The following is a 15,062-nucleotide window of genomic DNA, read 5'->3' on the forward strand; positions in this document are numbered from 1 at the left end:
ATTATAATGTACACTAATGTATGTATGTACGTAACTTTATAATGTTGATGATTTTAACTTTATGAAGGGAGGGAGAGTGAAATGGGAAATACACTAACTGGCAACCTGTGAAATGTAAACAAAGGGCGCATCATGGTACCGCATACAAAACTTATGTACCACATTTCCACAAGGCTTTCCATTTTATCCATTGTAGAGTCACGAGTTCAGGTGGTTCTTTTAGCTTTCAAGGAAGATGCGATCTCACCAGCCTTCTTAATAGAGTTTGCTGACTTGATAATAGTAGACAGTAGATAGTGGCAAGCAATGTTATTAGTTTTCTGGCCTCTCTCTTGTCTGTGGATAATACCCAGCTTCACTTCGAGAGTAAGACACTTCCTGGTCTTCTTAGGAACGTTAGGCCACATTGCAGGGCGTTTTGGTGGTAAGTTGAACTAGGGAAGATGAGCTGCTGATGACGCTGTTGTGTTTTGACTGGGCAGTGAGTGGTGCGCGTGATCTTGATGCTACAGCTGACACTGAATTTCTTCTGAGTCAGGCCTTTGTATCAGCAGTGCCTGTGTTGTCCACAAGAGGCTTGATCTTGATCTTTATTGTACAGGTGTCTCAGGATTTCTCCTGAGGCAGGCCTTAGTACCAGCAGCTCCTGGTGTATCTAAAAGCCTGTCAGCTTGCATGATACGATGGGGCTTTCAAATTTTGAAAAAATTACCTGGGTAAAACTTCGTTAAAGCGAGTTTGGTGTTCATTAAACAAGCACATGGTAGTAAAACGAAACCTTCGTTGTAGCGAAATTTCGTTGTGTGAACCTTCGTTAAACGGGGGTTGCCTGTATATATATATATATATATATATATATATATATATATATATATATATATATATATATATATATATATATATATATTTTATGGCTTGTAAGACGCTGCATCTTGGAAGATGCACCCTAATATTTGAAAGAAATTTCTAAGAAAAAAAAACTCATTCTCATACGAGAACACATTCACCATATACCTGACCACTGAACACAAAAACAAAAGAAGCAAGGAGTCTGCAAGACACTATTGTTTCAGCATTCATTACAAATTTGCTGGAGCAGTCGCCACCAATTTAAAACTAAGTAAATAAAAACACCATAGGTAAATACGTATACACAGTGAAACAGTCCACCTCTTCTTGTTTTAGTGACGGGTAATGGCATGTATTGGATGTATTGTTTACATTATGGAATAACTTGTCTGATCGTTGAAACAAGATGTGTCAGTGCTGCACTTCGAATTTATTTTATTTTGCAATCATGCTTCACAGGCTTTATCATTGTGAATATAATTCACAAGTGGAGTTTTGACTCTTGCTTAAATGAGTAAGCAACTTGGGTGCTCTATTAATAGAAGTATAAAAGTATCTGGCAAGTGTGTGCGTTCGTGTGCATGTATGTTGCTATGAGACAAGGGAGCGGGCCATTTTCTCCACACGCCGAGTAGGCTGCAGGAAGGAATACGGTATTGGAAATACTTGTAACAGCTCAGTACTAGGTTTACATAATACAAAAGGCTAAATTAAATAATACTTAAGCTAACATCATAATGTAATGACTCAACATACAAATCCAGGTCACTATTGGTCGTGTCCAAGCTCACTTGAGGTTGGCTGTTGCCTTACAATACAACATTCATCTTGGAAGACGCACTAGTATTTTTCAGGGTATTTTTTAGGGGGAAAAAAAGTGCGTCTTGTAAGCCTTAAAATACAGTATATACATGTGTGTGTGTGTGTATATATATATATATATATATATATATATATATATATATATATAGATATAGATATATATATATACAGTAAGGTCCCGGGTTACGTCGGTCTCGAGTTACGTCAAACTCGTAGTTACGTCAGTCCACTATAAGGTAATTTAAGATTAAAAAAATTGAAAATTTATAAGTCGTAAAGCGCGGGATTTATTGCTATTGTTGGCTGCCAGGCGTCACTAGTGGTTACCCGCCACACCGCCCACCTCATGCTTGAATACAATAAAACCCTGCCTCAGTTCCACCACATCGTCGCCCCTGGCAAGAGTGTTATCCTACTTCTGCGTTTACTGACTCAAGTTCTTAGTATCTTGCTCAATGGCACCAAAGAGAAAACTCCTTAGTGACAGCAGTGATGCTAAGAAAAGCCCGTTACCATGACAACGGGGAGGTTGACAACCTTGAGGGCTAGCGCACCCACCATCACAACAATAACAACTCCGGAGCCTTCGCCTGGGCCACACGACACCCGCAGCTCACATGCACCGTCTGCGCCTGTCTGCTGATCCCTATTGCCCTTTCCTATTGCATTTCTGGCTCCGCTGCCCACGCTTCTACTCCCACCGCACTGCACTACGCTCCCAGCTGTCCGCCCTGGGCGTCACAACATTCGACCTGCCCACCCTCCTGGCAGCCTCTGGCGTCCACCCCTCTCGGCAACCTGCAGTCCTTCACGTTCGTGCCCCTAATCAACAACAAAAACAAGCTTGTGTTTCATATTCCTACATAGTTGTAAATAATATAACAATATAACAATATAACCTTTTACTTACCTAAATGACCATAAACAATGATTGGTTGAAAACTCGATAATATGCTTTGAAATGTACGGAAACTCGAGTTACGTACAAAATCAACTTACGTCATGTTTCAGGAACGTAACTCTGACGTAAACCGAGACCTTACTGTATATATATATATATATATACGTATATATAAAGTTCGTTAAGTGAACCAATGATTATAACAAGTTTAACCCCCGACTTGAACTTCTATTGAGAGTAAACAAAGCGAGAGTGCATCATAGTACAGTGAAAGGTTTAATGAAAGTAAAAATTATGAAGTTAAACATTTAGGCAGTTTAATTTAAGTCATTATAATGTACACTAATGTGTGCATGTACATAACTTTATAATGTTGATGATCTTAAATTTATGAAGGGAGGGAGAGTGAAACAGGAAAGACACTAACCGGAAACATGTGGAATGTAAACAAAGGATGCATCATTGTATCACATACAAAACTTATGTACCACATTTCCACAAGGCTTTCCATTTTATCCATTGTAGTCATGAGTTCAGGTGGTTCTTTTAGCTTGCAAGGAAGATACGGTCTCACCAGCCTTCTTAATAGAGTCTGCTCACTTGAAAATAATAGAGACAGTAGATGGAGTCAAGATGGTGGCGAGCAATGCTATTAGTTTTCTCGCCTCTCTCGTGTCTGTGAATAATATCCAGCTTCACTTCGAGAGTAAGAGGCTTCCTGGTTTTCTTAGCAATGCTACGTGACATTGCAGAGCGTTTTTGGTGTTAAATTGAGCGAGGGGAGACGAGCTGCTGCTGCGCTGTTATTGTTTTGAACAGGGTGAGTGAGTGGTGCGTGTGTTGTGCACGAGAGGCACTGGTGTATTCATAAGCCTGTTGGCTTGCGTGATATGGTGGGCCTTTTAAATTTGAAAAAAATTACCTAGATAAAACTGTTAAAGCGAGTTTGGTGTTTGTTAAACGAGCAGATGGTAGTAAAATGAAACCTTCGTTGTAGTGAAATTTTGTGGTGTGAGCCTTCGTTAAGCGGGGATTGTCTGTACTTAACCCGTCAAGCCCCGCCAAAGTTGTGGGATGAGATGACACCCAGACCCGCCAAATTTTTCAAAATTTTTTCTTCCTGGAAATCTATTAGAAACCCAAAGTTATAACACCTGAAGTACGTGAAACCATTCACTGTAGCCATTTAGCACTCAGTAGAGAGGGTTATGCTCCGCAAGTCATTCAGCCCGTGGTGGGGAGGGAGGTGCAGCGTTGCCCGTCCTTCAGTATCACACATCAGGCAGTGGCTTATGCATATAATATATTATTGCTTTGTTAGGATGTTCCTGAATAGAGCATCAGTTGTTTTAGCAACATAAATTTCAACACTACGTGAGACTTTGGAACAAAGCTTTGCCGTGTGTTGGTTTTCAAGATGCAGAAGGCGGAGCAGCCTATAGTTGCATCCGTATCATTGACTTGCGGTATTTTTACTTTGTATTCTTACACCCAATATGTGATATAAAAAGGGTACAGATAAGTGAAAATGTAGAATGATAGTATATATTTACACATTATAAGTGTACAAAATTAGCATATTTACTTGCTCTAAGTCATAGAGAGCTTCAGAAGTGTAAAAAGGTATGGTAGTCTATGAAACACTGGTCATAACACAGGCCAACCACACTCTTGACAGTAAGACCTCGTGTCTTTCCTTCGCTGCTCCCTTCGTGTTGTGTTGGCACGCACATGACACCTTCTTGAAGGGTTCTTTTTGGTGGGGTTGGTAGGGATGAAGCGGGAGAAGTGTCGCTCTACCAAGCGAGGAGGTGCACCAACACCTGTGGTACCCTGCCTTTCCTTGACAAGTGATGGATGTGTACATTGTTGTGGGATCCGTTCCTTTGTTAGATTCTTCATTAGGAGATCCCAGGCCAGCTCGATAATGAAGTCTTCCATCGTCTCCTTTACTCCAGTGATATGGCTGTACAAGACGTGGCAGTTGTAGACAGTCATATCCAAGAGGTGGAAAAACAATTTCTTGTACCACCTCATTGTCCTTCTGGCATATTCGACGGAAGAAATAACGGTGTCAGATTTATCTACTAGGCGCATATTGATGTCGTAGTCTTCTACTGCTACAGGCTTCTTGCATATCTCTCCAGTTGCTCTATCACGATGTCTTGAATCTTCCATTGTAGGTGGGTGGATCGTGGTTAGGATGTTTACATCACGGTTATCCATCCAAGATAGTAGCAGAATACAGGCAACCCCCATTTAACGAAGGTTCACACAACAAAATTTCGCTACAACGAAGGTTTCGTTTTACTACCATCTGCTCGTTTAACGAACACCAAACTCGCTTTAACGAAGTTTTATCCAGGTAATTTTTTCCAAATATGAAAACCCCACCGTATCATGCAAGCTGACAGGCTTTTGAATACACCAGGAGCTGCTGGTACTAAGGCCTGCCTCAGGAGAAATCCTGAGACACCTGTAGAATAAAGATCAAGATCAAGCCTCTCGTGGACAACACAGGCGCTGCCGATACAAAGGCCTGACTCAGAAGAAATTCTGCGTCACTTGTAGCATCAAGATCAAGATCACGCGCACCACTCACTCCCCAGTCAAAACATAACAGCGTCACCAGCAGCTCATCTTCCCTAGTTCAACTAACACCAAAACGCCCTGCAATGTGGCCTAACGTTCCTAAGAAGACCAGGAAGTGTCTTACTCTCGAAATGAAGCTGGGTATTATTCACAGACAAGAGAAAGGCCAGAAAACTAATAACATTGCTTGCCACCATCTTGACTCCATCTACTGTCTACTATTTTCAAGTCAGCAGACTCTATTAAGAAGGCTGGTGAGACTGTATCTTCCTTGAAAGCTAAAAGAACCACCTGAACCCTTGACTCTACAATGGATAAAATAGAAAGCCTTGTGGAAATGTGGTACATAAGTTTTGTATGGTACCATGATGCGCACTTTGTTTACATTCCACAGGTTGCCGGTTAGTGTATTTCCCGTTTCACTCTCCCTCCCTTCATAAAGTTAAGATCATCAACATTATAAAGTTACGTACATACATATATTAGTGTACATTATAATGACTTAAATTAAACTACCTAAATGTTTAACTTCATAATTTTTACTTTCATTAAACCTTTTACTGTACTATGATGCACTCTCACTTTGCTTACTCTCAATGGAAGTTCAAATCAGGGGTTAAACTTGTTATAATCGGTTCGCTTAATGAAGTGTTTTTAGGAACGTAGCCCCTTCGTTAAGCGGGGGTTGCCTGTATTGTTGGCTTCAAGGTAAATAATGCTGTCAGCTAGTCTCCTGGATGGTAACTCTGGCAAGTAAGACCAAGTCCTCTTGACAGTGTCACACACTCCAGTCCCGTGATCATGGAGGTACAGAGCAAGGGAGGGGCTAGTATACAAGTTGTCAAGATACAGAATGTGCCCTTTGTTGAGGTATTGCTCCATCATTGTTATAACAACAGCTCCTGATACCCCGTACTGTGTATCTAGAACCAGTTCTGTCTTCTTCCCTATATATAATGTCATGTCCTGAATGTAGCCTGTGAGACAATCACATAAGACAAATAATTTCAGACCGTACTGATGGCGTTTTGAGGGGATATACTGGCGAATGCTAATGTTTCCCCTCCATAACACAAGACTTTCATCTATTATCATCTTCTGGTATGGTCTGAAGATGGCAGTGAACTTCACCTTCAGGTACTCTAAGACTGGCCTGATTCTTTCCATGGTATCCTTACGAACTCCATGTTGAGAATCAAGATGGCTCTAGAGGCTTTCTGTAAAATGAAGGTTACCCATAATGGCTGGGAATCTATTCCTGCTCATCAATCTGCCAAATATGGGAGTGACAAAGATTGGATCACACGCCCAATATTTTCTGATTGACGACTTCTTTATCACCCCCATTAGCAGAACAATAGCAATGAAAACATACATTTCTCCAATGTCCATGTCTGTCCAAGTGAGACGGGCAGAGTTTTTTGCTTGCACCTTCCCTGCCATATAATAGTAGTTGTACCAGTTTGTCTAGTCAGCAATCATAGAGAGGAGATTTGCTGTGAAAAACTGAATGAAAACATCCAGTCTTGTCATGTGCCGGTGGGCACCAGGGATTTTAGGCCCCGCCTCCCTGATGCCTTGAAAGTTGAAGTTGTTGGGCTGGTAATGAGTCCCATCCCTCCAGTTCCACGCCTGGTTTGTGGTCTGTCCTTCCTGCCTTTCTGCACTCTCCCCATTAGGCTCTGCTGTCCTTGTACTGGCACTCAGTGGGAGGGTCCTTCCTCTTGACCTTTTCAGTTGTCTAGATCTTGATTGTGAGCAGGTTTGTTAACTCCTGCGTGTAAATGCCTGGTTTGTGTTCTGTCCTTCCTGCCTTTCTGCACTCTCCCCATTAGGCTCTGCTGTCCTTGTACCGGCACTCAGTGGGAGGGTCCTTCCTCTTGACCTTTTCAGTTGTCTAGATCTTGTTTGTGAGCGGGTTTGTGAACTTCCGCGTGTAACAGCCTCTCTGGGAGGAGTGCGCACCAGGGTCACCTTCTTTGATAAACGGCCGGGTGGCACTTCCACGGGTTATAACACGCCCCTGCTGCTGATGTAGAGTGCAAAGGTTGGGGAGGGCAACTAAAGGGTCTTGGCTGTGGTGATGCTGGTGCTGGGGACATGTCAGGGAGACGAGAAGGTCCTGGCTGTAGTGATGCGGGTGCTGGGGACACGTCAGGGAGATAAGAAGGTACTGGCTGTGGTGATTCAGGTGCTGGGGACATGTCAGGGAGACGAGAAGGTCCTGGCTGTGGTAATACAGGAACTAGGGGCATGTCAGGGAGACGAGAAGGTCCTGGCTGTGGTGATGCGGGTGTTGGGGATACGTCAGGGAGATGGGAAGGTCCTGGTTGTAGAGATTCGGGTGCTGGGGATACGTCAGGGAGACGAGAAGGTCCTGGCTGTGGTGATGCAGGTAGTAGGGACACGTCAGTGAGACGAGAAGGTCCTGGCTGTGGTGATGCGGGTGTTGGGGACACGTCAGGGAGACGGTAAGGTGCTGGCTGTGGTGATGTGGGTGCTGGGGACATGTCAGGGAGACGAGAAGGTCCTGGCTGTGGTGATGTAAGTACTGGAGACATGTCAAGGAGACGAGAAGATTCTGGCTGTGATGATGTGGGTGCTGGGGACACATCAGGGAGACGAAAAGGTACTGGCTGTGGTGATGTTGATTCATGAAGGAAGTCATGATGTGTCATTCCTTGACCATAGAGACGGCGGCTAATCGATGTTGATACGGGCTTAGCTGCATACTTTATCTCTTCATCATTACCATTTTCCTGTGAAGCTCTTTGTTCTTGGTAGATTTTGGAAGTGTTTTTCAAAGGAGAGACGGGAGATAATGTTGGAGAAGGCAATCGAGACATTAGCAATGTCTTAGCCTCGTCACCACACACTTCACCGTCAAGTCCTCTCTTCTTCCCTCGTTTCAGCAGCCCCAACAAATATAGGAAGCTCAGTGGTGGGTCATCTTCATCTTCATCATCGCCATCAGTATCATCATCTGAGGGTAGTTGTAATGATGGTGGAGGTGGTGGAGATTAAGGGTATGAGCGTGAACTCACACCGGAACCACGTCGGGACGATGGTAAAATTGGAGGCTTCATTTCTTCCAGATCCTCTGCTGTAGGGACATATTCCTCCCCAGAAGAGTCATCTGAGGCACTGTTGATGTACTCATCTGACTCTAACACCATTTCTATTGCCTTAGCAAGAGAAAGAATTCTCTTCTCTTGCCTCGGGCGGCGAGGAAAGTCAGCCATGTCTATCCGCATCCAGTACAAAGCCTGAACTGTCGGCGCGCGAATATTTCCTGTTGTGAGTGACAAGTGAGGGCTTGTAAGTAAGTTGCCAAGTAGTGTAAACTTGCCCCGTATGTTGACTCATAACGTGTGTGAAGATTACAAACCTAAGACGGCTGAGAGCCGTCAACGGAGCTGAGTGCTACACACATACGCGATGGCTCTCAGCCGTCAGCGGGGCTGGACGGGTTAAATTAACCTCATCACTCATGACAATAGAAAACAGGTGCAGAAAGGTGAAATTTTGAATCCGTACTTCCACACCTGAGATTTTCAAGGGTAAAAAAATAAACAAAATAAAGACGACAAACTGTTCCTACTCTAGCATTACTTCTGCCTGTTTTTGGTGGTCTCTACTACCAGGCATATTTTCCTGCCACTTGAGTGACATCACTCATTCAGGTTTAACCAAGCTCATCCCTTCTTTCTCTCTGGATTGCCTTTAACTCTAAAAGATTAGCTAAATTTTATTTTCCTTCAATATGGTAGTAAGGACTGCTGCTGTTACTGTGGTGGGGAGTTGTCCCCTCTCCCTCACACCCCCACTATTCTCATCCTTCTCCATTTGGGTCTATGGAGGTGGCTATAGGTTGTGCTGGTGGTGTATTTTCTTATTCTTGATTTTTTTTGACATATGTGCCTGTTTGAGAGAGAGAGAGAGAGAGAGAGAGAGAGAGAGAGAGAGAGAGAGAGAGAGAGAGAGAGAGAGAGAGAGCAGAAGGGTTGCTAGGTTCTTGTAACTAGACTGTGCCAAAAGTAACTAAGAAATAGGCCAGATTATAATTTTTATGAAAATTAGTTTTGTCACAACACTGGTAATAATAACAATACCAGCAATACGATAATGAATGATGCATGCTGCTAGGGTAGGTAGAGGTACTGATCGTGAACTAGGTTAGTAAGTGTCAGGGAAAAGATAAGCCTACGGGAAGCCTGAACTTCATATATTAGACATAGGGCAATTTTGGGGGGCAAAATTTTTTGAAAAAGGTGCACCCTATATGCCATCAAATACAGTACAATATTCTACACTACATGCATGTTGCCTTAAAATCTTTACATGACAATCAATGAGTCAACATGTTGGCAATCACTGGTGAGCTTCTTTATCCTCACCAAGACTTACTTCTTGGTTATCTTCATCACACTGGAGAGAAGCTGTGCGTGTGAAGCCTCTTGTTGGTCATCTCCCTCCTCCACCTCATTGTCGTCATCTACCTCGCCACCTGTGTTACCCAATCCTGACACCATGAACAGCTCCTCATCCTCTTGTTCCTTCTCCCTGAAAAATATTTTCATGTCACACACAATCACATATCTTAATTGATATAATATTCAAATAACATTAGTGTTTTCAATCCAAGGGCTAAATTACCTAGATTTAGATTGACTCAGCTCATTAATTTAAGTGATAATTCTTTGTGTTGATCATTACTTAAAATAGCACCTTTATTTTGCCTAAAAGTATGTAGCTGTCCTAGATTTGTAAGCTAGACTAATTTCCATACAGAAATGGTGTATACACATTGTTATGCATGCTTACTGACTTCTGAATAAAAAGTATTGGTCTTTTCCATATTGTTTGTTTTGTACCAGATACATATCAACTCATATCTGGTACAAAACACACTGAATGAGTCATATATGTTGTCAATAAAGTAAAGTTACTTCTTCCCCAGCTAAAAGGTTAGATTATATTAGTTAGGTTAGTTTAAATTGGAACTGACCAGAAGGATGGTATGAGATTACCAGGAAGCAGTACAAAGCAGTTTCTAATACAAGAGTTAACCCGTACTCTCAATATTGACATTCATACCTTCCTCTGGTAAACTCTGGAACTCCCTGCCTGCTTCTGTATTTCCATCTTCCTATGACTTGACTTCTTTTAACAGGGAGGTATCAAGACACTTGTCCCTTACTTTTGAATAACTCTTAGTAACTTGAAGGGAACTGGCAACCTAGTGGGACTTTTTTCCCCATTTTTTGTTGCCCTTGGCCAGTCTCCCCTCTTGCATAAAAAAAAAAAAAAAAAAAAAAAAAAAAAAAAAAATGAGACTGGCCATTAATCTTCTGACCTCCACAGACCCTTCCTAATGTCAATAAAATGGTCTAATCATACAAAAATCTCATGCTAAAAATGTGTCCTGGTATAGAAGAGGTTAAGGCTACTGGTTCATAAAGGGGCACAACTACCTATCTACTGCAGTACAAAAAATTATCTACAACAAAATGATGATGCAGTGAAATGTGACAAACAATTTTTTCTCCTATTCTGGCTCTGCTCTGGCAATCTGCTGAACCTACATGGTGTTCATTGAAATGTTCACAGTTTTTATTGCAGTTTCAGTCAATACACTAGTTTAGGGTTGCCATAAATTATGTCCAGATTCTCTACTAACGTTTTCAGAGGCTCTGTCACGCTGTTTTTTACAAATAACTTGATAACGATGTATTGTACGTGTATAATGTTTTGGAAACGGGCTATTCACCCCTTGTGCTAATTTTTGACATGAAGCTGATTCATCTAAAGTTAATACTTAAGGTACTTTACTTAGAACATCATGACCATATCCAGCTTGTGGAAGTCGTGGCCGGACTTAGCTGGCAACCATCGAAACAACGTTCTGTATAAGTCCCGCCTTTCTGACCCCCCTTCCTCCTTCCTCCATATACTCCATTCATGTTGTATGGGAATGTATTTCCCCCTATTTCTGTAAAATTGTCTTTTTTCAATACTGACGCATGTACATGTACTGAATGAGGACTAAGACAGTAATATGAAAAAGTAAATGAAAACATGTAACTTCCCAACTCAGGTAACACCCTGCAGTATGTCCCCCAACCTATCACCCCATCTTTCATCTCCTCTCACACCCCCACTCTCAGCAATTATCACTGTCCCCCTCTTCCCTCCTACCCCTCTCTCACCTTTCCCCCCTCTTCCTCCCTCCCCCTATTACACCCACTATCACTGTCCCCCTCTTCCTTTCCCTCTCTCACCTTTCCCCCACCCTCTTACTTAGTGCTCATTCAGTACATATACATGCATCAGTATTGAAAAAAGACAATTTGACAGAAATTGGGGGAAATACATTCTCATACAACATGAATAGAGTATATGGAGGAAGGAGGAAGGGGGGTCAGAAAGGCGGGGCTTATACAGAACGTTGTTTGATGGTTGCCAGCTAAGTCTGGCCACGACTTCCACAGGCTGGATATGGTCATGATGTTCTAAGTAAAGTACCTTAAGTATTAACTTTAGATGAATCAGCTTCATGTCAAAAATTAGCACAAGGGGTGAATAGCCCGTTTCCAAAACATTATACACGTACAATGCATCATTATCGAGTTATTTGTAAAAAACAGCGTGACAGAGCCTCTGAAAACGTTAGTAGGTCCTAGGAACATGACCAAAATTCAAATCTCAAAATCTGCATCTGGAGGATTTTAAAAAATTCCTCAAATATTCAGAATTTTAGCTTCCATCAATACCTGTTTAAAAAAATTGTCATATATCAATAGATTGAAATGGTAAAAGAGAGGAAGGGAAGAAGGGTTTATCAGGTGGTAGCTGCTTTAGTCTGGTTTCACTCAAGACTAAAATATGTATGGAAGTATGTATGGAGTCAGTGCTTGCTCTTTCAGTGCATGACTCACATCACATTGCTCACAATCTTTTCTCTTTAATGTGTATTGATACAGGCATCAGTTTGGATTCCTGTTTGCTTGCTTGTGGCCTTGTGACCCTATTATTACAACAAAGATAAATAAATTGAGTTTTTTTTTGTCAATTTACATGTTTTCCAATGTATATCAGTTGTTTTGAAGATGCCTGGAACTTAGATAGTAAATATATGATATCCTTACACTGGTACCTACACAACTACAACCCTTCACAGGTTATTGTTTGGAGCATTTCTAATCCCATTTAACCCTGTCAAAAACCAATAACAAGCATATCCTTCAGGGGAGGAGGAGGTTCCAGAGGAACGAAGCCCCCCCTCCCCACGCTAATAGGTTACAAAATGTTAGACTAGGTTAGTTTATCTTATAGGTTATAGGAATGGTCGATGGGGTGCAAGGTATTAGCTGAATCTACAAATTTGTTGGTTTACCATGGTATTATTTTACTCTTACACCAACTGCAAAATGGCTTTTGTTACCCTTCTCATCTTATAGAGCTTTTCATTTGAACCCATACATACTCATTGCAAATTATTTATAATGTTGATAAAAATGTAAAAAAATTTGCCTCTTTTTCAGGAGAGCGAGCAACACCCACCCGTGTGATGGACTGGATTGATGGACAATGCGGTTACATGTGTTCATTTGTGTGTCCATATTGTCACATTATTTGTGCACACGTGAAATGAATCTATAGTGATTGGTTCTTTAGTTTGGCCATGTAGCCACTGACCAACAAAAATAATACATAATGAAACTGGCCAATCAGAACAGTTTGTGGAAAGAAGCAACTCTATTTGAATTCAGTCTACAGAAGATGTCAGCCCAAGCAGGGTGTCAACTTGATCAGATCCATTGTATTGTCAGGTTTTATTATATTAATTTCTTAGCATTGTCAGCCAGGTTAGGATAGTTTGCTTACGTTAAATCCGTTTAACTGTGTTAGATAAAGTCAATTTTGTTCTGAAGATGATGTGGTATTACTGCAGAGTTTCACCACAATCAGCTACGTGTTTTTTACCCACCTCAAGAGATAGAGCTCATGATTACGAGTAATTTGAACCCCATATATACTACGTGCAACCTTTTTGAATGGCGACACAGATTTTTTAAAATTTAAGCGTGTTTTGGTGATCAGCCGTGACAATAGCCTCCCGCATCAAACCCTGCCGCACACTGATGGTGTCATGCGCTCGCAGCGGCTTGGCGGGCTCCATGACATACCATTGTCTGAGCATGCGCTTAATTGTTTACGCTGATAGGTTCTGTTCTTTGAAACTGAAGCGGCGGCCAATGAAAAAAAACAAACATAATTATTTCCACCAATCACGACAGCCCCTGAGGTTAGGTTTAGTTAGGTTAGGTTAGATTACATTAAATAAGGTTCTTTTCTGGACGAAACAAATTTTTTCTGGTAGATTTCGGCTTGTTTTTAATTAATTTACCAGTAGTTTTTTTTATGCAAATCATAATATGTTTCGGGGCTGTAAAAAAAAAATGGTTGATTTGAGCCAAAAACATGTGGTATTTTAATTAAAAGCAAGCCGAAATCTACCAGAAAAAAATAGTTTCGTCCAGAAAGGGCAAAGTGGTGAAACTCTGTAGGTTTACCGAAGATGCATCAGCTGTGTATGTTGCTTCAACTAGGTTAGGTTATTGCAGATTAATAAAAAAAAAAAAAGGTCAAAATATACGGTAATGGAAAAAAATGCTTCGTTTTACAGAAAAATCGTGTTTCCGTAAGAGACGGGGCTGGGAGGAGGGGCCAACTGAAAAACATCTACGGATTTGTGCCGGAAACGAAGTGCATGTTCATTCAAAATAGTCCAAATGTACAAGAAAAGTTAATTTAATCGCAAAGTGACCTGCTGGTGTAACTAAAAATTTACAGAATATCGTTCTGATAAACAACGTGATGTGTAAATGAGGCGTTTACTCCTGCACGTCGCCAGTTTACCACTATGTAATTCTTCCTACCTATTACTATTATAATTAAAGATTTAACAATATGACTGTGCTTTCCTTAATCTCACCTCACTGATGTTGTCTTCATCTTCACCATAGTGTTGGCACAAGTGTGTGTTGTTCCTCCCACAGTTGTTGTTGCTGTTGGGGCCGCGAAGATCTATGGATCCTTATGAGTCCAACCTGCCAGAGTGTGGATTCTCGCCCTTACCCAATGTTTACACCTGCCACATGTGTGCAGAGGAGAGAGGGAGAGGAAGGGGAGACAACGGGGAGGTGACAAGTGAGCCCACCTTTGCGCACTGCACCACTCATTCACTCTCTTTCCTTCGGCCTTATGCTAAGAAAATTTATAGGTCCTCAAAATGTATGCCCTACTTTATGCACCAAGGAAAGGGTAAGCAAGCCCAAAGTCGAACGTTTAGAGCATTGGATTGGTTGGTATCCCTTGGGCAAGACTATGGGTACAGTTGGTACACTTGGTGATGATTTGTTGACATATTTGAGGAGGGAAATTCAAAGGCGCAGTACGAGGACTCCCAACTTCCCAAGCTGATCAGCTGATGGAACAAACACGTCCTCCTGGAAGAAGACCAAACATGTGGAAGACTCTCTAGCTAGCCAGCGTGCTGACCAGACGTCGATTCCGTGCAGCTCCGTGCCGACAACCAATAACATTCTCTCACCCACAGAGCTACAGCATCGCCACCACCAGAGCAGACAGTACCAACTACGGACAAGCTGGATGATGCTGTGGAGGTGATGCCTCTGGTGAAAACAGTGGTCCAGCCGGGCTCCAACCCCGTATGCGCCGGCTCCACCTCCCCAGGTGACCACATGGACGACTCCACCACGGTCATCAAGCGTACCAGAACACCATCACCTGGTAAGACACACAAATCTGTCAAATCCACAAAGCCAGCTACGGATTGTGCAACCCGCTCCTACGCTTGTGTGACCGCCTCTAC

The 15,062-nt window shown here is 42.1% G+C and overlaps 1 protein-coding gene across 1 annotated transcript in view; it reads right to left on the bottom strand.

The window, feature by feature from the left end:
* LOC123509840 (U3 small nucleolar RNA-associated protein 14 homolog A-like) overlaps positions 1 to 14,484 on the bottom strand; it is a 37,003-nt gene extending 22,519 nt beyond the window's left edge. The window contains exons 1-2 of the mRNA XM_045264417.1: positions 14,163 to 14,484; positions 9,572 to 9,727 (exon numbers count right to left, since the gene is read on the bottom strand). Of these exons, the coding sequence (XP_045120352.1) occupies positions 9,572 to 9,727; positions 14,163 to 14,191 (185 nt within the window). The 5' untranslated portion in view covers positions 14,192 to 14,484. The remainder of the gene's footprint in view (positions 1 to 9,571; positions 9,728 to 14,162) is intronic.
* Between the last annotated feature and the right edge of the window lie 578 nt (positions 14,485 to 15,062).

Source organism: Portunus trituberculatus, chromosome 27 (assembly GCF_017591435.1).
Source record: "Portunus trituberculatus isolate SZX2019 chromosome 27, ASM1759143v1, whole genome shotgun sequence".
Taxonomy (NCBI): Eukaryota; Metazoa; Arthropoda; class Malacostraca; order Decapoda; family Portunidae; genus Portunus; species Portunus trituberculatus.